Below are 26,867 nucleotides of genomic sequence, written 5' to 3' on the forward strand. Positions count from 1 at the left end.
CGCCCTCCCGAGAGCACGCCCAGACCACCAGGTCCGGCCACTCTCCCTCGCAGCCATTTCTCAGGGCTGTGTTCGTGGTGAGTAACTCGGAGGGATGCAGGCTAGCTCTCCACCTGCTCAAGTAGAGGCAAATGCCCCCAGCTCAGTGTTCCCCAGCTGCAAGCTTCTCTGCGTCACTCCCTTGGGACTTGAGGGAAAGGAGAACTGATGCAAATATTATGCTCCTGCTGTTTGCTCTGCAGTGAGTAATAGGTTCCTCTGTCTCAGACACAGGGGTCTCATGTACCTGCGTCAGACTAACTCTTTAGCTTGAGAGCAGGGTATAACCCCGGGCCCTGAGAGGAGCCTGTTCAATCACTTATCACATACATATACTATTGCCTTTAGAATACGAAAATCGGTGTTGGTTTTTTAAAAAGAAAGGCAAAACAAAGCAAAACCGGCCATACACAGAAAGTCAAAGTTTGCACACCAGAAGAGAGCAGGGGTGCCTGTGGGTGGTTCAGTATGTTAAAGGTCTACCTTCAGCTCAGGTCAAGATCCCAGGGTCCTGGAATAGAGCCTAGCATTGGGCTCCCTGCTCAGCGGGGTCCCTCTCCCTCTGTTTCTTCCCCTACTTATGCTCACTCTCTCTCTTTAAAAAAAAAAAATAAATAATAAATAAATAAATAAATAAATAAATAGAATCTTTTAAAAAAATCAGAAGAGAAAAAAATTAAATTAAATTAAAAAGAGGGCTGCCCGGGTGGCACCGTTGGTTGAACATCGGATTTTTGACTTTGGCTCAGGTCATGATCTCGGGGTGGTAAGACCAAGCCCTGCACTGGGCTCTGTGTGCAGCATGGAGTCTGCTTGGGATTCTCTCCCTCACCCTCTGTTCCTCCTCTCAAACACACACGCACATTCTCTCTCTCAAATAAATAAATAAGATGTGTATATTTTTTAAAGATTTCAATTATTTCTTTGAGACAAAGAGCGAGAGAGAGAAAGAGGGATTGAGAAAACGAGTTGGGGGAGGGGCCGCGGGAGAAGCAGACATCCCGCAGAGCATGGAGCCCGACGTGGGACTTGATCCAGACACCCCGCAGAGCATGGAGCCCGACGTGGGACGTGATCCCAGAACCTTGGGATCACCTGAGCCGAAGTCAGATGCTTACCCAGCTGAGCCACCCAGCTGCCCACAAATAAAATATTTTTTAAAAATAAAAAGAAAGAAAAAAGAAATAAATATATATATACACATACATACCCAAAAAAAGGAGAAGGGGGAGAAAAAAATTTAAAGGAAATTCAGAATCCATCTGAATTTGGATGAAAGCAGCCTTCCAAAGAAGAAAATAAAGAAGCCCATTCACCCTTGCCTAAAGAAACTTAGATTAATGCCCCAATAGCTACTTTTCCAGACTGTTCCCCGTATAGAGGCCTGTATCTTTATTAGTCTACCATAAAAATAAAATTGAAACCTAATGAGAGCTTAGTAACCACCTTGGTCTCGTTAAGCACCCCACTGGGGTGACTGGGGGCCATGGTGGTGACCCCCCCCCCAGCTTCTTGAGCCCACCAGGGATCACCAGTCTACGAAGGCTTTCGCTGTCCCCCAGCCAGAGTCACTGACTCTTTTTGCCCTGGTGTTTCCTGGGAGCTCTCGGGGCAGGAAACGGTGCTACCCTGGCTTTGGGCCTAACAGCTTGGGGACCACAGATGCAAAGGAAACCACCTTCCCGTCCCATCTCCTCCTCCGCACCCCGTGGTTGCCAAGCCTCCGCATCACCGCAGCTCTGACCCTCATCCCGCTTCACCCCTGGCCATCCCAGTTCCCCGCCAAGTACCCGTTCCAGATCCACCCGCCACCAACCCCTCTTGCCTCGGCTGAGACCCCCGAGCACCCTTCCCCCGCCCCGTCTCAGACCTAGAAAGAGCAAGTGATGGAGGCATCACCGCGGCAGCTGTGGGAGCACCGAGGGTGGGGCAGGATGCTGGGGTGGGGTGGGTGGAGCCAGAGCCGCTTCCTTTCCCCCTGGGGCCCATCGGCCCAGTCCCGCTCCCGCTTCAGGAGGAGTTGGAGCTGGCCTGGCCCCAACCTTGTGCCCTCACCGAGTGAGCTGGTAAGGGGTCCAGTCTGGGGGCCAGGGGCCTTTGCGGACCTGGGAATATGCTACGGCTTGGAAAGACCCTCGTAGATGAGGGGAAGAGAGGACCAGCAGCCATCGGGGCCGACTAGGGTCGGGGAAGGGGCGGGAAGGGTGGCCACTGCTGGAGCACAAGCAGCCCAGGCCTGAGGGGCCTGTGGGTCTGAGGGGATGGCAGAGCCGCCAGCGTCTGCCCCCTTGTTCTTTCTGATAATAGTAAAAGCAAGGGTGGAAAAAGCCGTTAAACCACAAGTTAGGCCTGGCAGTTAGCAGGGAAGTGGGCAGAAGGGGAGGGCCTGGCCAGGTTCTCCCCCTCAGCTCTTTCTGTGTGTGTATTTCTCCAGCTTGCCCACCGTCAGTCCCCGCTCCTGCCCATGCCTGCTGCCATGAGGGTGACCCTGTTTCTCCTCCTCCTTGGGGGCTTCTGGACTCAAGAGGTGACTCCAGAGCCTCAGGACCTCACAGCCACTTCAGAGGAGCCTGTACTGGGAGGGTCCTCTGTTTCTCTGGCCTCAACTTTCTTTGAGGCCAAGAACCTCGACTTAGCGACCCCCAGCCCTGTGACAACAAAGGTCCCCGAGGAGGGCAACAGCACCGGGCGCCAGGTCTCCTCACCTTCCTCAGACCTCCGCACAACCAAGGAGGGGTCCTTTCCTGAGGCTTCCACTGCTGCTACCAGTGACCTCCACGTACCCGACCCAACAATCTTCTGGAAAGTTTCCACCCAGGAGTCAACAAGCCTGGAAATTAATGCAACAGGTAACCCTGCTGAAACACCAAGAAACTCTCTGGCACTCCACGTTGTGACTGATGGAACCGTGACACCTGGCTCTCTGGAGACCTCTGACGGAGCAGGCGGACCCCCTGTCACCATGGCAACTGGCACCCTGGAGACCTTTGATGTAACTGGTGGACCCCCTGTCACCATGGCAACTGGCACTCTGGAGACCTTTGATGTAACTGGTGGACCCCCTGTCACCATGGCAACCGGCTCTCTGGAGACCTTTGATGTAACTGGTGGACCCCCTGTCACCATAGCAACTGGCACTTTGGAGACCTTTGATGTAACCAGTGGACCCCCCGTCACCATGGCAACCAGCTCTCTGGAGCCCTCTGACGGACTCCCTGGCACCATGGCAACCGGCTCTCGGGAGACCTTTGATGTGGACAGTGGACCCCCTGTCACCATGGCAACCGGCTCTCCGCGGATCCCCAAGGAGACCCACAGCTCCCCCATTTCCACGGTAAAAGTACTCGCTGCCACTACATCAGCGTCCCTCAAAGACACAAGAAGCACCCAGCTTCCAGGTCAGGGGACAAAGGGCACCCTGCTGGTGGCCGTGCTTGTGGCCCTGCTGGTGGTCCTTGTCCTCATGGCCCTGCTCCTGCTGTGGCGCCAGCGGCAGAAGAGGAGGACGGGCGCCCTGACGCTAAGTGGGGGTGGCAAGCGCAATGGGGTGGTGGATGCCTGGGCTGGGCCGGCCCCGGTGCCCGACGAGGAGGCCCTGATGGTGGGCCCCACAGGAGGCTCTGGGGGCGAGAAGAGCCCTGGGGCATCTGTGGGGGCCGGCGTGGGCCGGCAGCCCACCCTCACCACCTTCTTCGACAGGCGCAAGTCTCAGCAGGGCTGCCTGGAGCTGGGGGAGCTGAAGGCCGGCTCGGGCCCGCGCCCGCAGGGGGAGGAGGAGCCGCTGGTGGGCCGCAAGGATGATGAGGCTGCGGAGGGCCCGGGGGCCGGGGGCGCCGAGGCCCCTCAGTGCTTGTGAGGACCGAGAGCGGAGGCCAGTTCCCACCTGCCACCTTCTTCCCGTCGCCTTGTCGCCAGCGTGTTCATCTGAACCCCCTCCAGCTTCCGAACCGCGGGCGTCTTCCCGCCAGCACCCACCTCGGTGCCCAGGGCCCTAGACCCACGGGACGCTTCCAGACTGAATCCGTCACCCTTCCTCATCCGCTCTGACCTCCCCACCGCCCTCCCCGTGTTTAGTCCTGCTGAGTCTCCACGGTAATGACCTTCTGAGATCGTGATTTCTCGGAGGACTCCCCAGGGCCCCCAGAGTGTAGGAAGGGGGGTGGGAGCAAACTCCCGCCTCGGGTCACTCTGAAAAGTACTTTGTGGCCCCATAGATTAGGACAGTCCTGCTGGGTCAGGCCAGGACCCTCCTTTAACTGCGTGCGGTGCTCTGTGGGGGGCCCCCTGGAGTCACCCAGCTGTGCTCCCCGGTGTGCCCTTGGCTCACTCCGCCGCCCTCCCAACACCTGCGGCCAGAGGCGGCCAGAGGCTACTCCCCCCAAGGGCGAGGGTGAGAAGGGTTTCCGGGCAGGTCAAGTTCTCAGAAACCCCGGCGCCTGCGTGGGTCCAGGCATGGGTGCAGTTGGTGTGCAGGAGGCCGGGCCTTGGCTCTATGTGTGAAGTTGTGGGGGTGAGTACAGCGGCGTGAGGAGGGGTGGGCAGGAGCGCAGGACGGGCTGTCCGAGGGGCCACCCCGAGGAACCGCTAAGAACATCGGGCCTCGTCTTTGCTCAGGTGGGATGGAGGTAGCAGATGTACTTGTCTGCAGCCAATAAAGACGGTGGGGCCTGAGAGAAAGCCCACGTGTGTGACCCAAGTGTGGTTCTTCAGCTCAGGCTGCTGCTCCGTCCGTCCTGCTCAGCCTCCCCCGCCCCTGCCTGCTCTCCAGGAAGGGGGAGAGCAGGGCTGAAGACGGGGAGGTCACTGTTACCCAGGTACCGTGTTTGTACCTCACCTTCCCCAGGGAGGGGACGAGCTCCTTCAAGGGCAATCGGTGAGACTGGCAGGTCCCCAGAACCAGGAGCTCCCCGTGTGGCTCTGGGGTGGGATGCAGTGGGGGGCGCAGAGGGACAAGACCCCACCCTGGCCAGAGCCTGGGGCCCACAGGCGCCAGAGGCCGTTGGTACTTCCCCAGGACAATGAGGAAATTTACAAAGAGGAAGTTGTTGACTCAGAGGGGCTCAGGGGCTGAGGGACAGGTTGACCTACAATAAGAGAGGTCCCTACCCCATGCTGGACCGGAGGGGCAGGGATCTGGAAACAGCCTGGGTGCGTCTGTTCCCAAGTGGGGGTGGAGGGGAGGGAGATGAAGGGACAGAATGGTGGCCCTGGGTCCACACAGCCACCAAGGTTTGTGCCCCCTGTGGTTGGTCTGGGGACAGGCTGAGCTGGGACGAAAGTGCAGCCCTTACCAGCCAAGCCGGGCAACGAGGGGCTGAGTGCCTTTTCGCAGCTGTTCGCTGGGAGCGATGGGGACAGGCCTTAGCCCCAGCAGCAGGGAGGAGTTCGCGGAGTCCCTTAGACACACCGCAACTGTTGTTTCTGATTTGCCCAACCAAGCGCCCCGATTTCAGGTTTAGAAAATACTGTCACGAACTCCAAAGCCATCAGCTCCACCTCCTCTTAATGGACACACTTTTTTCCCCCAAGATTTTATTTATGTATTTGACCGAGAGAGAGACGCAGCGAGAGAGGGAACACAAGCAGGGAGAGTGGGAGGAGGAGATGCAGGCCTCCCTACGAGGATGGAGCGCCATGTGGGACTCCATGCCAGGACCCTGGGATCATGACCTGAGCTGAAGGCAGACGCTTCACAACTGAGCCAGCCGGGCGCCCTGCAATCACTTTTCTGAGCTATTACCGGTTTCTGGGTCCTGGGCAGATCCTGAAGGAAATGGTGCAGGGGAGGATTGGTACGGCTCCCAAAAGGGCTCTGACAGGACGGAAAATAACACGATATGTGAAAAGTGTTCAAATAGAGGTACAGACAAAAATTTTGCCAGAGCACCCAAAGAGGGGAGTGAGACACTGCTTCTGGGGGAAGGGTAGGAACCTCCAAAACCCAAGAGCTGACTTAGCTGAGAGTCTTGTTCAAGGACTTTGAGGCACCGCTACGCTCCCAGTGGCCATGGTGCCAGCAAGTGGTGGGGCCTCAGTAAATATTCATTTGAATGAATGAATGGTGCTAAAAACCATGCTCTCAAAAACCTATGCAATGACTTTGAAAAATGTCTACAATATAACATTACCTGGGAACGAAGGCTAGTTACTAATCTGTAAATAAGTATGAATATAATTTTGTAATGAAAATGCAAAAACATAGGGGCGCCTGTGTGGCTCAGTCAGTCGGTCTAACTCTTGATTTCAGCTCAGGTCCCGATCTCAGGGTCATGGGATCAAGCCCCGTGTCGGGCTCCACAGTCAGTGAGGAGTCTGCTTGAGATTCTCTCTCTCCCTCTGCCCCTCTCTGCCCTCGTATGTTCGAGCTCTCACTCTCTCAAATAAACAAATAAATCTTAAAAAAAAAATAAGGAAAGAAAATGCAAAAACAAGACATTTATAGATAAACAATTCGAAGGAAATATCCCAGATGGTTACTGTGCTTATCCGTCAGGTGAGAGATCTATGAACGATTTTTTTTTTGTTGTTTATACATTTCTGTATTTCCGAGTTTTATAGAATGAATGCCTCTCACTTTTACAATTAGAAAAAAGATGAATAAGAAGGTGTTCCCTGAGGGGATGGGGTCTGGTTCCAGAGAGGAGCCTGGAAGGGCGGGTTGAAGCGTCTCTGAAGCGTGAGGGAGTTTGAGTTCAGCTCTGAAAGAAGTGGGGAGGTCACCAAACCTAAGTCTGTTCTAGACTTTTCCAGGGCTTTCCAGAACCATCACGAACCCCCACTCCTTCTTGTCATTTCTTCTTGGGTGCCGAGTTCGCTGACCCTTCTTCCATAATCCCTTGGAGCCATTCCTTCTCCCGGGCCCTAACACATCTTGCCTGGACCCTACCCAGTCTTCTCTTTGGGTTTCTTGACCCCCAGTCACTTCCATCCTCTGCCCATGATGGTCCCAGTGACCCTTCTAAAAGTGGCTTTCTAAAAGGCCACTCTGTCCCGATTATCTCTGCCCCTCTTACGGCAGTCAGGATGGAACCTTGCAGGGTAAGACCCCTTCAGGATCTGGACCCTGCCTGGTCAGTCCTCAGTGCAAACACTGTGCCCTCCAGGTTCATCAAAATCCTAGTAACTCCCTGAATATGCCATGTTATTTTCTTGGTGTGTGCGGGGGATGGGGTGGGGAGGAGAGTGTGTATAGTTTTTGTTTTTTTTTAAAGATTTTATTTATTTATTTGACAGAGAGCACAAGTAGACAGAGAGGCAGGCAGAGAGAGAGGGGGAGGCAGGCTCCCTGCTGAGCAGAGAGCCCGATGTGGGGCTCGATCCGAGGACCCTGAGATCATGACCTGAACCAAAGGCAGAGGCCTAACCCGCTGAGCCACCCAGGTGCCCCGGGGAGCGTATATAGTTTAAAATGTTAAAAATATTTATTCTGTCCAGGGGTGCCTGGGTGGCTCAGTCATTAAGCGTCTGCCTTCGGCTCAGGTCATGATCCCAGAGTCCTGGGATCGAGCCCCGTATAGGGGTCCCTCCTCTGCGGGAAGCCTGCTTCTCCCTCTCCCACTCCCCCTGCTTCTGTTCCCTCTCTTGCTGTCTCTCTCTCTGTCAAACAAATAAATAAAATCTTTTTTAAAAAATTCATTCTGTCCAGACAGTAAAAAGTACACATTATGATTATGGTTCCACATCAAGCTTTGTCCTACAAAATGAAAATTCCAGAGGGTAAAAGGATTTAGATAGAGAAGGTCATGAGAAATCTATTAGTACAATTCATTTTTACAGACAGGAAAAGGGCCTCCATGCATGATTCTAAGGACATTTCATTTCTGAAAATGGGTATTTATACCTAAGTGTCCTCTGTATCCCTATTTCTGACCCCGGACCATGTTCCGTTTGGCAGGCAGACCCTGTGAAGTGTGGGCTGCAGGCAAGGGAGGAGGCCAGTCGGTTCTGAGTCTTCCAAGCCCTTCTGCAGAGGGAGTGTGAAACAGACCCCATCTTTGAGCCCCAAAACTCAGGGGCCGTGCCTGGAGGCAGACTGAGCTGGAACTGTCAACAAAAGAAGAAAGGAATTTAATCAGAAGCATCTAAGATTCCCAAAGTAGTAGCAAGAGCAAACTCAGCCAAAAGTAGAGAGAAAACTGTCTTAAAAAAAATTTTTTTTTAATTTTATTTATTTATTTGACAGAGAAAGATCACAAGTAGGCTGAGAGGCAGGCAGAGAGAGAGGAGGAAGCAGGATCCCCATGGAGCAGAGAGCCCAATGCGGGGCTCAATCCCAGGACCCTGGGATCACAATCTGACCCAAAGGTAGAGGCTTAACCCACTGAGCCACCCAGGCACCCAAGAGAAAACTTTCAAACCCTCAGAGGGTACTGCTTGAGGATGCTATGCAGGGGGCGGCTGTCCGGTTCTGGGGGAGATCTGGGGTGGAATCACTAGACAGAAGCAGCCCAGGGTACTTTGAAGACAATCTATTTGCTCCAGACAGTGTGCTGCAAGTGGGCGTCTGTGTGCCTCGGTTTCCTCGGGTGCTCAGTGCCTGCCTGCCGACTTTGTGGATGGCCCGGCTGGACTATGGACCGATCCATCCCAGGAGGTAGGCCGCGAAGAGGGGCACTTCCTCAGTCTCACGCTGTAGGCCTCTGCCCGAAGCCAGCCCAGCCCCCGCGTGCCCCGGACACATGTCTTGACTCCTCGCCAGACTCCTCAACCGTCAAGATTCAGCTCAAATGTCACAGCCTTTGTGAAGCCGCCCTCGCTGCTTCCACCCCGGCAGACACTTCCTTTTTTTAAGATTTCATTTATTTATTTGACAGACACACAGCAAGAGAGGGAACGTGAGCAGGGGGAGTGGGAGAGGGAGAAGCAGACTCCCTGCTGAGCAGGGATCCCAACGGGGGACTCGATCCCAGGACCCTGGGATCATGACCTGAGCTGAGGGCAGAGGCTTTAACCCACTGAGCCACCCGAGCATCCCTAGACTAGCATTTCTTCCACGGGGCGTCGTGTGACCACACAACACTGGGCTGTAATTATGGCACAGTGTCCCTCACTCATTAGAGTGGAGCCCCTCCAAATCCACAGGCCATCTTTGTGGTTCCAGGGTCCAGGGCCTTGCCCCCAGTAGCCACTAATATGTGTTTCCTAAATGGAGGGACGAAGGAATTAATGAAAGAACGAATGATGGTTTTAAGTAAACTTGTGGCAAGCTTAGACCTGTATGGGTTTGTTTTTGTTTTTGTTTTTAAAGATTTTATTCCTTTATTTAGAGAAAGAGAGAGAACGCACATGCACTCAGACTGGGAGGGGCAGAGGGAGAGACAGAATCCCAGGCAGGCTCCAGGCCCAGCGTGGAGCCCAGTGCAGGGCCCAGTCCCACAACCCAGAGATCACAACCTGAGCTGAAACCAAAAGTCTGACTCTCAACTGAGCCACGCAGGAGCCCCTCGGATCTGCCTTTTGAGTGAACCTAGCATCCAGAAGGATGGCCTAAAGGTAATACAACCCAAGGGGAGAATATTGTTCCAGTACAATTTGGATGTAGCGGGGGGGTCAGACCTAAGGGGGAAAAGAAGGTCAAGTTTGAAATACACTTACTCGGAAAACCAGATTTCAGACTAACTGGCTATTGGGTGGCGGAGGGAAAAATGAGGCCAGACTTCAAGATTTCTTTCCTGGGAGGTGGAGGAGAGGTGGACGGCGTGACGCAGAAATGCAGAGAGAGGAGCAGTTTGCGGGGAGAACATAATGAGTTCATTTTTAGAACTTGGGAGGGAAGGCAGAGCTAGAGAGAGATTTGAGAGTCACCTGATTTTAGATAGCAATTTGAATAATAGCATCAGGGGCGCCTGGGTGGCTCAGTGGGTTAAAGCCTCTGCCTTGGGCTCAGGTCATGATCCTGGGGTCCTGGGATCGAGCCCCGCATCGGGCTCTCTGCTTGGCAGGAGCCAGCTTCCCTTCCTCTCTCTCTGCCTGCCTCTCTGCGTACTTGTGACCTCTGTCAAATAAATAAATAAAAATCTTTTAATAAATAAATAAAAAACAGCATCAATGCATAAATTATGTCCTGCGCTGTGCAGCATGGGAAAAGCGCCGTGACAAGAATCTTAGGAGCTGGAGCAGGCGAGCTGTTGTCTCAGGGGTATAACTCAGGAGAAGTTTTTTCCTGGCTTATGTGACAGTCCAGCGCTGGTATTGGAAGCCAGCCTTCCAGAAGGTCAATCAGGGACCCAGGCTCCTTCTACTCTGAGGCTCTGCGGTTTCCAGTGGGGACAGAGGGCAGCATCTTGGGAAGGCGTTCAAGAGCCTGGTCTGGAAGTGGCCCTATCACTTTTGCTCACATTCCACTGGACAGAATTCAGCCACGTGGTGGCCTCAGTGCAAAGGAGGCTGGGAAATGTAGTTTATCCGTGTGCAGAGGCGGCAAGAGAAACGACGCACTTCACCCAGGGGACACTGACCTGCGAGGTTGGATGTAGGAAGAAGGACTTGCCAGAGTCAGCAAAGAGCCTTTAAGAGAGAAGCCAGAGTAGGGGCGCCTGAGTGGCTCAGTGGGTTAAAGCCTCTGCCTTCGGCTCGGGTGGAGATCCCGGGGTCCTGGGAAAAAGCCCCGCAGGCACTGCTTCTCTCACTCCCTCTCTCTGCCTGCTTGTGATCTCTGTCTGTCAAATAAATTTTAAAAATCTTAGAAAAGAGAGAGAGAGAGAGAGAAGCCAGAGTAAAGATGACATCGAGGAGAAAATAGTCTGGAGGCCTGGACAGACTGAGGCTAGCAAAGCGCAGGACGCAAGACGGACCTCGGGAAGAGGAGTTAAAGGAGAGGAGGTGTCGGTTTCTGCTCTGTCGTCCACAGGATTTTCTCATTTGAGTATCTGTTGAGCCAGCGAAGGAGGAATTATCCCATCTTACAGCTAAGGAAACGGAGGCTCAGAAAAGGTAAAAAGGTATCCAAGATCAAAAACGATGGAATTAAAGTCTGGACCCAGGGCTAAGGCTCATGAGTCTCCTAGTGCGCCCAGAAGCTTCCCAGCACAGCAGCAGCAGCCTCACAGCCTTTGGAAGGCTGGGTGCATGGAGGGACCTGGGCTTCTGGCTCAGGGAAGCGGGGACTTCGAGTCAGACAAGCGCCAGTTCCTCCTGCGCTGCATAGAAAGCGAAAGGAGGAGGTATGTCCGGCAGGTCCAGCCACCAGGGGTCCTGGGAGTGGGCAGGAGGGAGCTCCAGAGAACTGGGGAAGGGCGGGCCGGGCCGGCCCCTTCCTCCTTCCTCTGGCAGCCCCACCCCCACTCTGGGCCTCTGGGGACACGGGATCTGAGCAGTGGACACACCAGCCCTGCGCCTCCGAGCCCTCATGGACCCTGAAGGTAAGAGAGCTTCCCAGGCCTCTCTTCCCTGTCCCTGCCTGTGTCACCATGTCCCCCAGCCTGCCTGCCCCCACTCCCCTCCCGCATTCCCAGAAAACCCATTGTCCTCCTGCCCACCTACTCTCTGCCCCCATCAGCCTCCAACCTCTCTGAGCCCCAAGCACTTCTGGCTTCAGAAAGCTTCTTCTCGTTCTGTAGTCCCCAGTGAGTTCTGGGGAGGAAGGGGCTTGAATCCCAGGAGAAGTACGGTCCAGGTGGTCTAGAGGAGGCCCTGTCTGGGGAGCAGCGCCGGACTTTGGCCCTTGCTAGCAGCGGGGGCAGGGGAGGCAAAGTCCTGTCCCTGCTGCGGCCGGTGGGGGAGGGGGCTTGAGCCCAGGGTCGCTGCCTGGGGTGGGAGCGCCACTAAGGAGGTCCCGTGTGCGATGACAGAGCCAGGGTCTGGAGTCACAAGGCTCGTGTCTGAACCCGGCTCCACCACGAACCTGCCGTGTGACCTCAGACAGGTCACCTGACTTCTTAGAGCCCCTTCTCCGTGCATCTGTAAAATGACGGTTTTAGTTCCCAGCTCTCAGGGCTGTGAGGACAAACAACTATCTGGCCGGTGCCTGGAAGACCGGAAGCCCCTTCTAAGCTCCCTGCATTTTCCCTTTCCCCTCGCTGGGCTGCTGCTTCCCCAGCTCTGACCTGCCTCCCCTGCTTGGGGCTCCTGCTGGCCCCACACATCTGGAACGTCCGGCTGGCCTGTGGAACCAGCTTTCAGGGGGGTTCCAAGGAGCTCTTGGATTAGAAATGACCTCAGAGTCGGAGCCTGGGCTCAAGTTCAATCCCTTGCCACCTGCGGCCACATGACCTGCTTCTCCTGGCCCTGCGCTGTGCGTCGGTTCCCTCAGGGACGAGGTGAAAACCTTGCCTCCCCTTGGGTTGTGGGGAGGGTTCAGTGGGATAAGACACCTAAAGAGCCTGCTGCACAGAAGCCCCTCGGGGTCCTCGTTCGGACACGGACTCCCTGCGTCCGGCGCCGCCAGATCCCGCTTCCATCCTCGGAAGCCTTGTGAGTCCGTCTCCACCGGGACATCTCCCTGGGCTGTCAGACTCGGAGACCGGCCCCTACCCGCTCTGTTTCTGTTCCTGCCTCTGCGTCCTCCTACTGGACAGGCAACCGCCGGGTCCTCTCTGACAGCCCATTCTCCCTCACACCCCAGTATCCGGACAGTGGCCCTGTCCTCGGCACTTCCCGTCACCTGAGCGCCCCCAAAACCTCTTCCCTTTCTGTTCCCTCCTCCCTCTGGGGTAAGGTGTTTGCTTCAGGCTGCCTTCACTGGGGGACGTGTGTGCAACTCCCTGCGGCACTGGGTCGCTGACCCCACGGGAACTAAGCCCTGGAGGGAGTAGACAAGTCAAAGGGATGGGGTGACAGCTGGGGACATGGGGCCAAGGAGGGGAGAGGGCAGAGTTGGGGCAAAGCAGATGGCAGGCAGGTGGGCAAAGACCAGAGGACGGACGTGGCCGAAGTGTCGGTGGGGCGGGGCAGGTGCCAGCCAGTCTGGTTGTGTGTGTGCGCGCGTGTGTGCGTGTGTGTGTGCGCGTGTGTGCATGTGTGTGTGCGTGTGTGTGCGTGTGTGTGCGTGTACGTGTGCGCGCGTGTGTGCGCGTGTGTGCGTGCGCGTGTGTGCGTGTGCGTGTGTGTGCACGTGCGCGCCGGTGCTCTGCTCTTGCTTTGACGGCACTGGGAGCGGGGCCCTCACCGCCCTTCCCCAGGCCGCTGCTCCTTGCCCCGGCTATTGCGAGAGCCTCCGTCTAGTATCTTTCAAGAACATCAGTCACAGTTTAAATATCTACACTTCAAGTGACTTCTGACCAAAAGTTTTCGAGATTTTCCCATTGCCTGTTGAACAAAGGCCTCACGCGTTCCATCATTCAGGGCCCGCCCCATCTGGCCTCCTCCTGTGGCTCAGCCCTCTCTCTCGCTACTCCAATGAAGCAATCCGCTTTGAAATTCTGTAGGTCGGTTTACCACTGGCGTGATGGGCAGTCCGGTTGGGCCCTATTTGGAGGTCATTTCTCCTCTCTGGGGAGAGAAGGGTTGATAAGGAAAGAACTTTAGCTGGAAGCTGCAGGGCTTACCGGCCTCTGTCTCCATCTGGTGTCAGCCCAATGGATCAACAAATAAATAGCAGGAAGACCAAGGCGGCCAGGGTCACACACCAGGGTTTAGAGACATCTGTCTAGACATGGGCGAGTCACCTCTTTCCCTCCTCATTGTGGCCCTGTGATGGCTTTCCTTTCCTTTTCTTTGAAAAATTATTTATGTATTTATTATTTGAAAGTGAGAGAGAGAGAGAAGCAGGCTCCCCGTCGAGCAGGGAGTCAATGCGGGGCTCGATCCCAGGACCCTGTGATCATGACCTGAGCGAAAGGCAGACGCTTAACCACCTGAGCCACCCAGGTGCCCCTAAACATTGTTTTTAAGATTTTTTTCTTTTTTCTTTTTTTTAAGTAATCTCTACACCTATCATGGGGCTTGAACCCGCAACCCGGAGATCAAGAGTCATATGCTCTGCTGATTGAGCCAGCCAGGTTGTCCCCCAGCCCAGGGGCTTCTGACTCCCGACCCCGATGTTCCCACACACCCGGGCCAGAGCCCTGGAACCATGGGTGTGGCTCACAGAACTCTGCAAATGTTGACATGATAAGCACATAGCAGTTTAAAAAAACCACTTAGTGCTAGATGACGGCGGTGGGCGGGGTGGGGTCAGTGAGGGACTCTGGGGCCATCCTGCCTGAGTGCATGACCTGACCCCCCACTTCCCAGCTGTGTGAACTTTGTGAACTTCAGGTATGTTATGTGGCTTCTCCCTGTCTCAGCTTCCTCATCTGTAAAATGAGGAAAGCAATGGGACCCACCTCTCGAGGTCGTTGTGAGGATTGGGTGTGCCCATATATGTAAGATGCTTGGCACAGGATTTCAGAAGGGCCGCGAGAGTGTCAGCTGCTTTCTGTCTATCTGTCTGACCTCCGCCCCCAGTGCGAGGCTCAAACTCACAACCCCAAGATCCAGAGTCGCACACTTCGACGGAGTCCACCAGGCATCCCTGTGTTAGCCGTCATTATTATTAGACATTATGTCCTTCCAGATTCTATCCTAGACGAATGGTAGCGCACACCTGTTTTAAGAAAAATTTAGGAATGTGAAAACTTTAAAATGGACAACTTTTTTTTTTTAAACGATTTTATTTATTTATTTGACAGACAGAGATCACAAGCAGGCAGAGAGGCAGGGAGAGAGAGAGACAGAGAGAGAGGAAGGGAAGCAGGCTCCCAGCCGAGCAGAGAGCCCGATGTGGGGCTCGATCCCAGGACCCTGGGATCATGACCCGAGCCGAAGGCAGAGGCTTTAACCCACTGAGCCACCCAGGCGCCCCAAAATGGACAACTTCTGAGTTGATTTTTTTTTTCATGTAAATTGGGAAGAACCATTTTTTTTTAAGTTTATGTATTTACTTTTAGTAATCTCTACACCCACCATGGGGCTCGAATTCACGACCCCGAGATCGAGAGTTGCATGCTGCACCGACTGAGCCCTCCAGGCACCCCCTCGCTGACTCGGTTTTAGTTGGAAAACATACCAGCCCCATAGCCACGGGCACAGGGCACAGAAGTAAGAGCAAACACTTGCTATACTCATCTTGGGGACGTTCCCAGAGCCTCCGCATACACCCGTCCACCGCAGACAGGAACGAGGTCAGTGACTGAGGTAAAGAGGAAGGTGTGGGGGTTCTGATTCTGGCCCCGTCTCACGGCCCCGAGCCACCATCCAGGGAGGGCCGCATGGAAACACAGTAAACAACAGTCAGCCATCCAGACAGAACAGCAACAGTGGACATGAGGGAAAATTTTCCTATATTCTGCCAGAGTCATCACTTTTATCTGTTTTTTACATTATTTGTAAAGAAAGAAGGGTACGGGGCGCCTGGGTGGCTCAGTGGGTTAAGCCTCTGCCTTCAGCTCGGGTCATGATCTCCGGGTCCTGGGATCGAGCCCCGCAACGGGCTCTCTGCTCAGCAGGGAGCCTGCTTCCGCTGCCCTCTCTGCCTGCTGTTCTGCCTGCAGGTGATCTCTGTCTCTGTGTCAAATAAGTAAGTGAAATCTTAAAAAAACAAAAATACTCCAGTGTGTGTACGTGTGCGTGTGTGTGTGCGCGCGTGTGTGTACATCTTCTTTATCCATTCTTCTGTCGATGGACATCTGGGCTCTTCTCAGAGTTCGGCTATTGGGGACAACGCTGCTCTAAACATTGGGGTGCAGGTGCCCCCTTCAGGGCACTACATCTGTATCTTTGGGGCAAATACCTAGTACTGTGATAGCTGGGTGGCAGGGTAGCTCTATTTTTAACTTTCTGCGGAAGCTCCTTACTGTTTGCCCGAGCGGCTGCGCCAGCTCGCCTCCTCACCAGCAGGGTAAGAGCGTTGCCCCCAGAGATGCCGACTTCAGTAAGCTCGGGCAGCCACCTACGAGACCAAGGGTACATCCCACAGGGTGAAACGTTAATCTGGGACGTGCAGGCTCCTTGAGAGAACTTTCGCACGTAAGAACGACAAGGAGGACCAGGGCGTGACAGCCGTCCCCTCCAGATGACCGGTTCAGGGCGTCCCCTCCAGATGACCGGTTCAGTGTCAGGTCTCCTCAGCTTCCTGCCCAAACAGCGCTCCCTTCTCGCAAGTTCCCGTCAGTGGCAGCTGCTAAGGAGACGAGATTATGTTCAAAGCTCCCCTTTTGTTGGAAACGCCGCAGAGTGGGGGCCTGGACCAACCGGACGAGTTTATTTTTCACAAATGGAACAGAGAGTGGGTCCCATTCTGGCTCCACAACAGAGCAGCCGTGCAGTGGGTCTGCAGCTCCAGGAGTAACCCCAGCTGGTGGGGCCACCTGGCAGGCTGCGGGGGGACAGGATGACATGGGTCTGCATGGGTCGAAGGGGGTTAGGATTTGTGATGAAATGCCAGGTCTGAGGCCGCGTGGCAAGGGCCTGGCGTATGGTAGGCGCCTGCGGGTGGCAGAGACCCAAAGCTCTGGGCTCTGCTACTAGGGACCACGGTGCAGACCAGTTACGTTGGGATCTCTGGGATTGGGGCCCCGCAGCAGCATTTTGCTGAGCCTCCTAGAGAATTCCGTTGGGCAGCCAAGGTTGAGAATCGCTGCCTTGCTCATCTTAAGGAAAATTTTCCTCGACTCTGACAAATGAGGGTCCTCAGTCTCCTTCCCGCCTTGGCTCTTTCTCCCCCCCTCAGCCTCCACCTCCCCCCTCCCCCCTCCCCCCTTCCTCCCTCCTTTCTTTTAAGATTTTATTTTTAAGATTTTATTTATTTATTTGACAGAGAGAGATCACAAGTAGGCAGAGAGGCAGGCAGAGAGAGGGGGAAGCAGGCTCCCCTCTGAGCAGAGAGCCTGATGCGGGGCTCGATCCCAGGACCCTGGGCTGGGACCTGAGCTCAGGACCTGAGCCGAAGGCAGAGGCTTAACCCACTGAGCCACCCAGACACCCTTAGGACTTTTCTTTTTGTGACAACTACAATACAATGATCACAACTAAATTTTTTTTACACCTAAATTTTTAAAAAATATTTTATTTATTTATTTGACACAGAGAGACACAGCGAGAGAGGGAACACAAGCGGGGGGAGTGAGACAGGGAGAAGCAGGCTCCCCAATGAACGGAAGCCCGAGGCGGGGCTCCATTCCAGGACCCTGCCATCATGACCTGAGTTGAAGGTGGACACCTAACGAGTGAGCCACCCAGGCGCCCCTACATCTAAATTTTTAAAAAAATTTCCTTGATGGGGCACCTGGGTGGCTCAGTGGGTTAAAGCCTCTGCCTTCTCCTCAGGTCATGGTCCCAGGGTCCTGGGATCAAGCCCCGCATCGGGCTCTCTGCTCGGTGGGGAGCCTGCTTCCTCCTCTCTCTCTGCCTGCCTCTCTGCTTGTGATCTCTGTCTGTCAAATAAATAAATAAAATCTTTTAAAAATAAAAATAAAAAATTTCCTTGATGCTATTAAACATCCAATCAGTGTCCAGATTTCCAGTTGTCTCATAAATGCTCTAATTTGGTTTCAATTTGTTTGACTTAGGATCCAGATGGGATCCATATGTTCTGATTGGTTAGCATGTGTCTTAAGATTCTTTAGGCGGGGGGTGGGGGGGGATGGTGGGTGGCACCCGGTGACTCAGCCGGTTAAGCTTCTAACTCTTGGTTTTGGCTCAGGTAGTGACCTCAAGGTTGTGAGATGGAGCCCCGTGTCTGGTTGACACTCTCTCCCTCTCCCTCTGCCCCTCTCCTATGTGCTCTTGAGCATACTTGCTCTCAGATAAATGAATAACTCTTTTTAAAAAAGATTTCTTTTAATTTTTACTTATTTTTTACAAAGATTTTTATCTATTTGAGAGAGAATGTGCACAAGCAGAGAGGTTGGGCAGAAGGAGGTACCCAAAGCAGGGCTCCCTCCCAGGACCCTAAGATCATGACCTGCACCGAAGGAAGTCAGACGTTTAACCTAGGTGCCCCTGAAGATTTTATTTTCAAGTCATCTCTGCACCCAGCGTGGGGCTCGAACTCACGACTCCTAGATCCAGAGTCTCATGCTCTACTGACTGAGCCAGCCAGGCGCCCCTGTTTTGAGATTCTTTTAATCTTTTGTTTTCCTTGCAGTGTGTCCGTTGGAAAAATGAGGTTGTCCTCTGTTAGTTTCCTGTGGTGTGAACTTTGCTGGCTGTGTTCCCATGGTAGAGTTTAACGTGTTCCTCCGTCCTCTGGTTTTCTTACAAATTGGCCGTGGCATCTGGATGTCTCCTCCGACTCTGGCTTAGCTGGTTAGGCAAGAGCATTGCTGGGTGCTGGTGGAGCACCCAGTATCTGGTTGTCTTTCTTCTTGACGTTGAGTTTTGTTGCTCAGCATCTGGATTGATTGGTTCCCTGGTGTTCCAAGATGGCTCCTGCCTCTGGCCGCTCGTCGGTTCTTGCTTCTTTGGTCTAAGTGAACCGTTTAATGATTTTTGGTAAATTTGCGAAGTTGCACGCCCATCTCCACAGATGATTTCCATCACTCCAGTACAACAACATGCCATTTGAGGTTAATTTCCGGCCCCGGGCAAACACTGTTCTGACATCTGCCTCCTTGATTTGCCTTTTCTGGACATTTCATGTAAACGGAGGCACAATATGTGTTTCTCATGTGAGCACTGGTTCTTTTTTTTTTTTTTTTTTTTTAAGTAATCTTTACACCCAACATGGGGCTCGAGCTCACCACCCCAAGATCACCAGTTGCACGCTGTACCAACTGAGCCTGCCAGGCACCCGGGAGCATTGGTTCTTAACCCTCATGGGCATCTGAATCACGGGGGTAGGAGGACTGTCCCAAACCTTCGATGCCTGAGCACCACCCCCTGAAAGATTCTGATTCAGTGGCTCTGGGCTGGGCCTGAGCAGCAGAGAGTCTGAAAATCTCAGGTGGATCCCTGCTTTCTCGGTTCTGCCAAGAAGAGCGATCACCACCACCACCTCCACTTCCCCACCTCTCATGTACTAGTCCTTGACCCTGACGCTGTGGCTGCTGCCTGCACCGCACAGCACTACGGCTGCTCCAGCACGGGCTTCCCCGCTGCTAAGGCTCATGCCCACCTGCAGGCTTCCTTCTACTTGCGTCTGCTCTCATCCTACTTCTTGAAACCCTCGGCTCCAGACACCCACTCCGTCCTGGTGCTGCTTCTCTTTTTAAACACTGGTGCTTCCCAGAACCCTCCTCTTCTTGCCTGACCCGCTGATCTTACCCGCTGCCGGGCTTAGTCATCACCCGCGTCTGCCGGTGGCTCCAGAATCCCCATTCCTCGCCCACTGTCTGTCCGGACGCCAGCACCCACCTTCAGGGCACGGCCAGGGCACATTTTCCTGCTGGCGTTTCAACCCTAACATCTGCAGAGCCGAAGTCTCTCCCCACCCTCCCCACTCTCCCACTGTTGCCCAGCTGCATCCTGCTGCACGAGCCTCCCTGACATTCACTTACTGTGCTTGTAAGTGGGAGAAATCCCCTGTGGTGAGTTTCAGATGAGAAAACCAGAGAGAACCACGGAGCCCACGGCTGGCACCCCAGCGGCGCGCAGGTTGCTGCCTCTGGCTGCCCCCACCCTCTGCCCCGCCTGGTGCCGTGTGGCGGTTTGCAGCTAAACCCGTGGCAGAGACCCAAAGCTTCCACATCCCATAAGATGCTCCTTCCGGCAGACCCTGCCTTAGAAACAGCTCTTGCTTTTGCCCCTGCTTGCTGTTCCCACGGTTCCTGCCCAAGGTCAGGGCTTTGTCTCTGTCTGGCTGGTGGCCTCCCCCTCCTTTTGCCTCCCAGCCTATCCAGTGGGTGGCTAAAGTGACCCTTCCAGAACAAAATCCTCATTCTGTAATTCCCTTGCTTGGGGTGCCTGACTGGCTCAGACGGTCAGTCGGTAGAGTTTGGGACTCTTGATCTCAGGGTGGTAAGTTCAAGCCCCACGCTGGGTGTAGAGATTACTTAAAAATAAAATCTTAGGGGCGCCTGGGTGGCTCAGTGGGTTAAGCCTCTACCTTCGGCTCAGGTCATGATCCCAGGGGCCTGGGATCGAGTCCCGCATGGGGCTTTCGGCTCAGCAGGGAGCCTGATTCTCCTCATCTCTCTCTCTGTCTGTCTCTCTGCCTATTTGTGATCTCTCTCTCTGTCAAATAAATAAATAAAATCTTTTAAAATAAAAATAAAAAAATAAAATCTTAAAAAAAAAAAAATTCCCTTTGTGCTTAAAATTCTGCGATGGCTCCTAAGATCTGTCCAAGTTGCTCAGCTAAATAGTTTAGGCTTTTCTCACTCTGGCCATCCCGGTGTTCTCCCGAAGCCTACAACATTTCTCTACACTCTTGCTTTTTTGTCTCAAACACCTGCTCTCAGCCCGAAATGCCATCCCCCCCCCCACACACCATCACCTCATAACTCTGCCTGGCAAAGATTACTCATCCTTCAAGGCCACAAAAACTACCTCCTCCCTCCTCACAGACACTTAGTCATTTCTTCCTCTGTGCTCCCTCGACCCTTGGGCCGAGGCTCCGTCATCCTTGAGCAAACACATCTACCGAGCGCCGGTGTTCCCGAGAGCTTTGCTGATGGCAACTCATTTAATTTTAATAAAACCCTGTGAGGTGATTATTTTCCTAATCCCTGTCACAAAGGAGGCACCTTCGAAGCCCCGGAGACTTTCAGTCCCTTGCCCAAGATCACTTAGCTGAAGGTGGCCGAGCCCAGACCCTAGGGCCCCAGAGTCTGGGTTCTGATTCCTTCCACTGTGCAGTCTCTCTGCCTGGATAAGTATCGCTGAACACCAAGTATTAAGCAAAACAATACAAAATCACCAATATTTAGCCATTCTTGACCAATCAAAGCAGCACATTTATGTGGTTCTGTGTGTTAGCGCTCGGGATGGAGCAGAAAACTCTCTTGGGATGACTCATTTTGGCCCCTAGCATAGAGCATAAGTGAAGAACAAGCAGCCGACTGAGCACGTGGCCTGATGGGGGTCTCCAAGAGCCCCCTGCCAAGGAAGTGGTATCTGAGAGGAGACTGAAAGAGGAGTGGAGGTGGATGGGGGCGTCTGGGGTGAGGGGAAGGGAAGGAACTTCGGGCAGAGGCACAGCCTGGGAACAGCATAGGCTAAGGCCTGAAAGCTAAGGAGAGCTGCCCACTCTGTCCCCAGCAATTAGTAGCTGACACAGGGCAGGCGTTCAAGAGGGATTTGTCAAGGGGCCCTGTGGGTTGGAGCCGCTGCCTTTGGCTCAGGCCATGGTCTTGGGGTCCTAGGATCAAGCCCCATATTGGGCTCTCTGCTCGGCGGGGAACCTGCTTCCTCCTCTCTGTCTGCCTGTCTCTGCCTACTTGTGATCTCGGTCACAATAAATAAATAATCTTAAAAAAAAAAAAAGAAGGATTTGTCAAAAGAATCAGTGAAAAATGGAGAGAAGGGTCAGCTGGAGTTAACGGGATGAACGCGGGGTTTTAGGCGGGAGAGTGATTTAGTTTTTATCGTCTTATTGTAAGGTCAGTTTTAATGAGGTATAATTACAAGGAATAAAGTCCACCCTTTTCTGTGTATAGTTCTGTGGGTCTTCACAAACACATCAGTGGTGTAGCCACCACTACAGACAAAATACAGAATAGTCTGGCCCCAACCTCAGACTCCCTGGTGCCGTTCCTTGGGGCCAGCCCCTCCCCCACTCTTAGGAAACCACAAGTCTCATCTCTTGCTGTGGTTTTACCTTTTCCAGAATGTCATATGGCTGACGAACTCAAATAGCACGTAGCCTTTAGAATCGGGCTTCTTGATTTAGAATAATACGTTCGAAACGCGTCCCTACTGTGTATGTCTGTAGCTGGTTCCTTTAGTGCTGAGCGGAATTTCGTCGTGGAGGTGCTTCACGGTTTGTTTCTCACGGTCTCACAGCTGAAGGATTCACTTCACTTTAAAAAACAGACATCAGGGCCGCCTGGGTGGCTCCGTGGGTTAAGCCTTCAGCTCAGTGTGAAGTCTGAGACTTCAGCAACTGAAGTCTGCCTTCAGTTCAAGTTATGATCTCAGGGTCGTGGGATGGAGCCCCACATCAGGCTCCCCGCTCAGCGGGGAACTGCTTCTCCCGCTCCTGCTCCCCCGGCTCTCTCACTCTCTGCCAAATAAATAAATAAAATCTTAAAAAAAAAAAAAAAAAGCAAACATCACTGGACCTGGTGTGGATGGAGTGGGAGCTTCGGCATCTCTGCTGTATGTCCGGGGTCTGTATGTCCTGGCTGGCTGGTGAACAGTGGAGATAGGAACCACGACTTTGTCGCTTTTACTGACTGTTCCCAGCGGCCAGGGCACAGCTGGCTCTGGGCCAGGAATGGAAGCCACTTGGAGCAGAATGTGGGAAAGAAGGCCCAGGTACCATCCCCGGTGCTGGGGGAGGTGAAAACTGGGTGCTTGGCTTTGGGGGAGAAAGGTTGGGCAACAAGAGCCCTGTTCTGAGAGTAGATCAAGCCAGAACGCCTGGTCTTAACTTCAGCTTGGAGCAAGAGTGAGGAAGCGAAACAAAACCGCCCAACATAGGGACCAGTAAATCGCCCAGCGGGCCATCCTGTTGATGCCATCCGGGATCTCCCCTCCTCCGCCGCGTCCGTCCGGGCTCGAGCTCTCGAGGCTGCAGGTCTTCTCGTGGCCGATAGGTGGCGATGTCGCGCCGTGCCTGAGCTCACCCGCCCGTCCAACAGACCTGACAGCGGGTTAACCGCTGTACGGCCGCGGAAAGGGCCGCCGTCGGCGCTACTCTTTTTTTGGACAGAAAGAGAGAGATCACAAGTAGGCGGAGCAGCAGGCAGAGAGAGAAGAGGGGAAGCAGAGAGCCAGACGCGGGGCTCGATCCCAGGACCCCGGGATCATGACCTGAGCCGAAGGCAGAGGCTTTAGCCCACTGAGCCCCCCAGGCGCCCCGGCCGAGTCTTTTTCTTACGCGGAAAGGACTCGCCCACGCTCCTGAAGCTGTGCCTCCCAGAGCAACCGCTCAAGCCGTTTCCCCTGCACGTTCCTTGTACAGACCCCATCTCTAGAGAGAGGCCGGCTCGTTGAGACACTGGGTGTGGGGGCGGGGTGCTCCACGCAGGAGGTGCAAAGGCAGAAGAACCCACAGCCACGGCCGTGCAGCGCGGGGGGTCAGACCCTGCCGCCCATTTGCTGTGACCTCAGCCTGCTTGCCTTTACTCAGTCTCCACCGCTGTCCACTGGCGTCCTGCCTGGCCAGCGGCAAAGGCAGCCGGTGGCTCAGGGGTCTTCTCCTTCCGTCGGCCACTATCTGTCCAGGTTTACCGCAGACTGTAGGCCACTCCGTTAAATCTGAATTTCAGATACTCAACAGATAACTTTTAAGTGTAAGTATGTTGTAAGTATCATTTATACTTAAAACCAAAAACATAAAAACCTCTGACGTTCGCCAGAAATTTAAATCTACCTCGGTGTCCCGTGTTTTTATTTACTTAATCCGACCACCTCAGTCGACAAGGCCCTCTCCCGGGACCCCCAGCTCCTGACCCTGATGGGCCCCCAGTCTCGCTGGTCCTTAGATGTTTCGACAGCCACCCCCGACTCCCGGAGCGGCAGCCAAAGTGTGACCCCCGTCTCCGTCTCTCGCCCCCAGGCCTGGCGCTGCTGCTGCCCCCCACCACGCTGGCCGCCCTGGCCGACAGCTGGCTCCGAGAGGACTGCCCGGGTCTCAACCACGCGGCTCTGGTCACGGGGGCGGCCCCCTCGCAGGCGGTCCTGTGGGCCAAGTCCCCCGGGGTGCTGGCTGGAAGGCCCTTCTTCGATGCCATCTTCGCCCGAGTCAACTGCCAGGTCTCCTGGTTGCTCCCCGAGGGCTCAAAGCTGGTGCCTGTGGCCAGGGTGGCCGAGGTCCGCGGCCCCGCCCACTGCCTGCTGCTGGGGGAGCGGGTGGCCTTGAACACGCTGGCCCGCTGCAGTGGGGTGGCCAGTGCCGCCGCCGCCGCCGTGGAGGCCGCCAGGGAGGCGGGCTGGGCCGGGCACGTGGCGGGCACCAGGAAGACCACGCCCGGCTTCCGGCTGGTGGAGAAGTACGGGCTCCTGGTGGGCGGCGCCAAGGCCCACCGCTACGACCTAGGGGGGCTGGTGATGGTGAAGGACAACCACGTGGTGGCCGCGGGCGGCGTGGCAGAGGTACGTGCGGCCGCGCTCCTGCCCCAGCCCGCTCGGGTCTCCCAGCCGCTGCCCTGCTCTACTGGGGACCCGCCCCCCCAACCTCGCCCTGGGGAACAGTGGTGGCCTGGGAGGCGGGGCTGCTGGACCCCCTTTTGTTTTAATTTTGTTTTAATTTTTTTAAAAAATTTTATTTATTTATGTGAGGGACAGAGATCACAAGTAGGCAGAGAGGTGGGCAGAGAGGAGGAAGCAGGTTCCCTGCTGAGCAGAGAGCCCGATGCGGGGCTCGATCCCAGGACCCTGGGACCATGACCTGAGCCGAAGGCAGAGGCTTTAACCCCCTCAGCCCCCCAGGCACCGCTGGACCCCCTTGATCCCTCTTATCCGGGAGCTTTATCCGCGGAATGGGCGAGGGGCCGTCTGTTCTCTACCAGGGCTCGGGGACCTGCTCTGATGTTCAAAAGCGAAGGGCCTGCTGCCGGGGACCCTGGGGTTGGTGGCGCTGGCACCTTGGGCAGGTCACCCTAGCTCCCTGGACAGGTTTCCCAGGTAAAAATGTTCTCGAAGACGCCTTCCAGTTTTATTGATTTATTTTTGTCTTGTTCTCGGTGCAAGAAGGCGTTTTTATTACAGCAGGAGGACAGGACCCCTGGGCAGAAAGAGCCCCTTCCAGGGTCCGTGTTCTCGAGTCAAACCGAACTCCCGTCCCGCGGCCCATACGGCTGGTGTTTGGCCACTTTTCCGATCACCCGAGCGGTCATTCCATGTGGTTTCCCCTCGCGCGAGAGAAACCGCCGGGCTGCCTGGCCCCACTGTCCACCCCAGGGCCGCCGTCCTCACTGTCCCCTTCCCCATCTGCCCCGCAGGCGGTGCGGGGCGCGCGGCAGGCGGCCGACTTCGCCCTGAAGGTGGAGGTGGAGTGCGGCAGCCTGCAGGAGGCTGTGGAGGCGGCCGAGGCGGGCGCGGACCTCGTCCTGCTGGACAACTTCAAGCCCGAGGTGAGGCAGGCTCTGCTTCCCGGGGGGGAAGCGGCCGCGCGGGGAACCCTCACTTCCCCTTGGCTTGTGTCCCCGCAGGAGCTGCACCCCACGGCCGCCGCGCTGAAGGCCCGCTTCCCGGGTGTGGGCGTGGAGGCCAGCGGGGGCATCACGCTGGTCAACCTGCCTCGGTTCTGCGGGCCCCACATCGACGTCATCTCTCTGGGGATGCTGACCCAGGCTGCCCCCGCCCTGGATTTCTCCCTCAAGCTGTTTGCTGAAGGGACCGCTCCCGTGTACCCTGCCTTACCATAGCTCATCGACTTCTCCCTCTAACCCTGCCCTGCCCGTGGCTACGCTCTCTCTTAAATAAAACCTTTTAAAAAGAAAGAAAGAAAGAAAGCAGGTATTAGTCATAATTCCACTGACAAGTTTTTCCAGTGATAGGAAATACATTTTATGGTCAATGTCATCTTATATTTGAGCATTCGTGGCATCAGTTCTGAGGTTCAGCTGGAACATGCTACGTGGTTGGTGCCCGTGTTGTACTGGTTATTAAGTGTTTTGCCTCTCACCTCTGGCAGGAGGTGAGAAGCTGCCCATTCACTTCTGGGGTCCCCAACAGACTCCAGCATGCACCGTCCATTTGGTGCTCTCTCGGTTCTGGTTCCATAGTGCACAGGGTAGCGGGGGCTGGAGCAAAGGCCAGTTGAGGGAGTAAGGGGGTGGGGCAGGTGGAGGTCCCCATTCACTTGTCAGACTTCCTTTCCTGCTAAGTCAGGACTCAAGGGTCTAAACGGAGGCTCTAGATCCAGCCTCCCCTCTCCTACACACCCGAGTGCTTGCTCGCTCTTGTCTGGCCTCCCTACCCTTCTAGGCTGTCTCTGGGAGGAAACGCGACAGGAGAGCTCCCCAGGACAAGTGGTAACTGAGGTGACTCTTCCTGGAAAGACTCCAGTCTGGAGAGGTACTCCGCTCCCAGAACCCACGGTCTTCTCTGCCCTTTGCCAGAAGGAGAGGGAAACAGCTCATCCACAAAGCTCCTTTCCCAGGGGGAGGCTGCGGGTCCCAGTCTGCCTCAGTGGAGGTAACCTATCCCTTGGCCCCTTCCTCAATCCTACAGACCCTTGCCAGGAATGGGGCAGATCAAGAAAGCAATGAGCTCATCTCAGATGTGAAAGGCGCAAACAAGCCAAGACCATCCCTCACACAGCAATTATGTGTGAGCCACGGCTGTGGGCAGGCTCAGAGCACACAGTGGGGATGAATCTAGCAAAGATACCGGGTAGAAGTGGTGAGCCACTGCCTTTGGTGATGCCCTGACCTGAAGGGACCATTCTCCCAGGACACAGCCCAGAGACACCCCCTGGGGCTGCACCTGTGCTTTTAATACGCACTGGGGCCTCCTGTTCTTTCTCCAGGGAAAAGAGTCATGCTCAGTGAGACAGACTTCCCGGCTCCACGGAACTTAGTTAGATCTCTGAGCCTCGGCTCCTCAGCCCCCAAGGGGCATCGCTGAATGCCCACAGAACCAGGGGCACTTCTGGGCATCAAGATAAGCAAATCAGGATTCACGGACACAGTAGGAATGGGAAGGCAAAACACTTGGGATCTAGGAGGGAATCAGAGCCTGACAGAGGCAGAAGGGAGACGTGTACCAGGAATCTGGTGCCTCCAGGACCCAAGCAGATAAAATAAATGGGAGAAGCTGGAATAAGATGGAGAGCAGTGGGCTGCAGCCACCTGGGAATG

General features: G+C 54.8%; 2 protein-coding genes across 3 annotated transcripts; both read left to right on the forward strand.

Moving 5' to 3' along the window:
* The first annotated feature begins 1,910 nt into the window (after positions 1 to 1,910).
* SPN (sialophorin) lies at positions 1,911 to 4,730 on the forward strand. The gene is made up of 2 exons (XM_032328617.1): positions 1,911 to 2,105; positions 2,474 to 4,730. Exons 1-2 carry the CDS (start codon positions 1,926 to 1,928, stop codon positions 3,893 to 3,895), a joined length of 1,602 nt encoding a protein of 533 aa, XP_032184508.1. The 5' UTR covers positions 1,911 to 1,925; the 3' UTR covers positions 3,896 to 4,730.
* A 6,560-nt stretch (positions 4,731 to 11,290) lies between these two features.
* Positions 11,291 to 25,528, forward strand: QPRT (quinolinate phosphoribosyltransferase). 2 transcript variants are annotated; one of them, XM_032327860.1, is made up of 4 exons: positions 11,291 to 11,399; positions 23,621 to 24,156; positions 25,005 to 25,136; positions 25,218 to 25,528. In XM_032327860.1, the coding sequence occupies exons 1-4, from the start codon at positions 11,387 to 11,389 to the stop codon at positions 25,428 to 25,430; spliced, it is 894 nt and encodes a 297-aa protein (XP_032183751.1). In that variant the 5' UTR covers positions 11,291 to 11,386; the 3' UTR covers positions 25,431 to 25,528. The 2 variants fall into 2 exon arrangements, with proteins under 2 accessions (XP_032183751.1, XP_032183750.1); XM_032327859.1 differs by having other exon boundaries at positions 25,215 to 25,527.
* Positions 25,529 to 26,867: the final 1,339 nt, after the last annotated feature.

Source organism: Mustela erminea, chromosome 20 (genome assembly GCF_009829155.1).
Source record: "Mustela erminea isolate mMusErm1 chromosome 20, mMusErm1.Pri, whole genome shotgun sequence".
NCBI classification, from domain to species: domain Eukaryota; kingdom Metazoa; phylum Chordata; class Mammalia; order Carnivora; family Mustelidae; genus Mustela; species Mustela erminea.

Bases quoted from the DNA above. Each gene is read 5' to 3' on its own strand.
- SPN (XM_032328617.1), top strand. From the start codon at position 1,926: ATGGAGGCATCACCGCGGCAGCTGTGGGAGCACCGAGGGTGGGGCAGG. The intron at 2,106-2,473 runs GTAAGGGGTCCA...GTATTTCTCCAG, and splicing joins TGCCCTCACCGAGTGAGCTG to CTTGCCCACCGTCAGTCCCC.
- QPRT (XM_032327859.1), top strand. The intron at 24,157-25,004 runs GTACGTGCGGCC...TCTGCCCCGCAG, and splicing joins CCGCGGGCGGCGTGGCAGAG to GCGGTGCGGGGCGCGCGGCA. The intron at 25,137-25,214 runs GTGAGGCAGGCT...GTGTCCCCGCAG, and splicing joins TGGACAACTTCAAGCCCGAG to GAGCTGCACCCCACGGCCGC.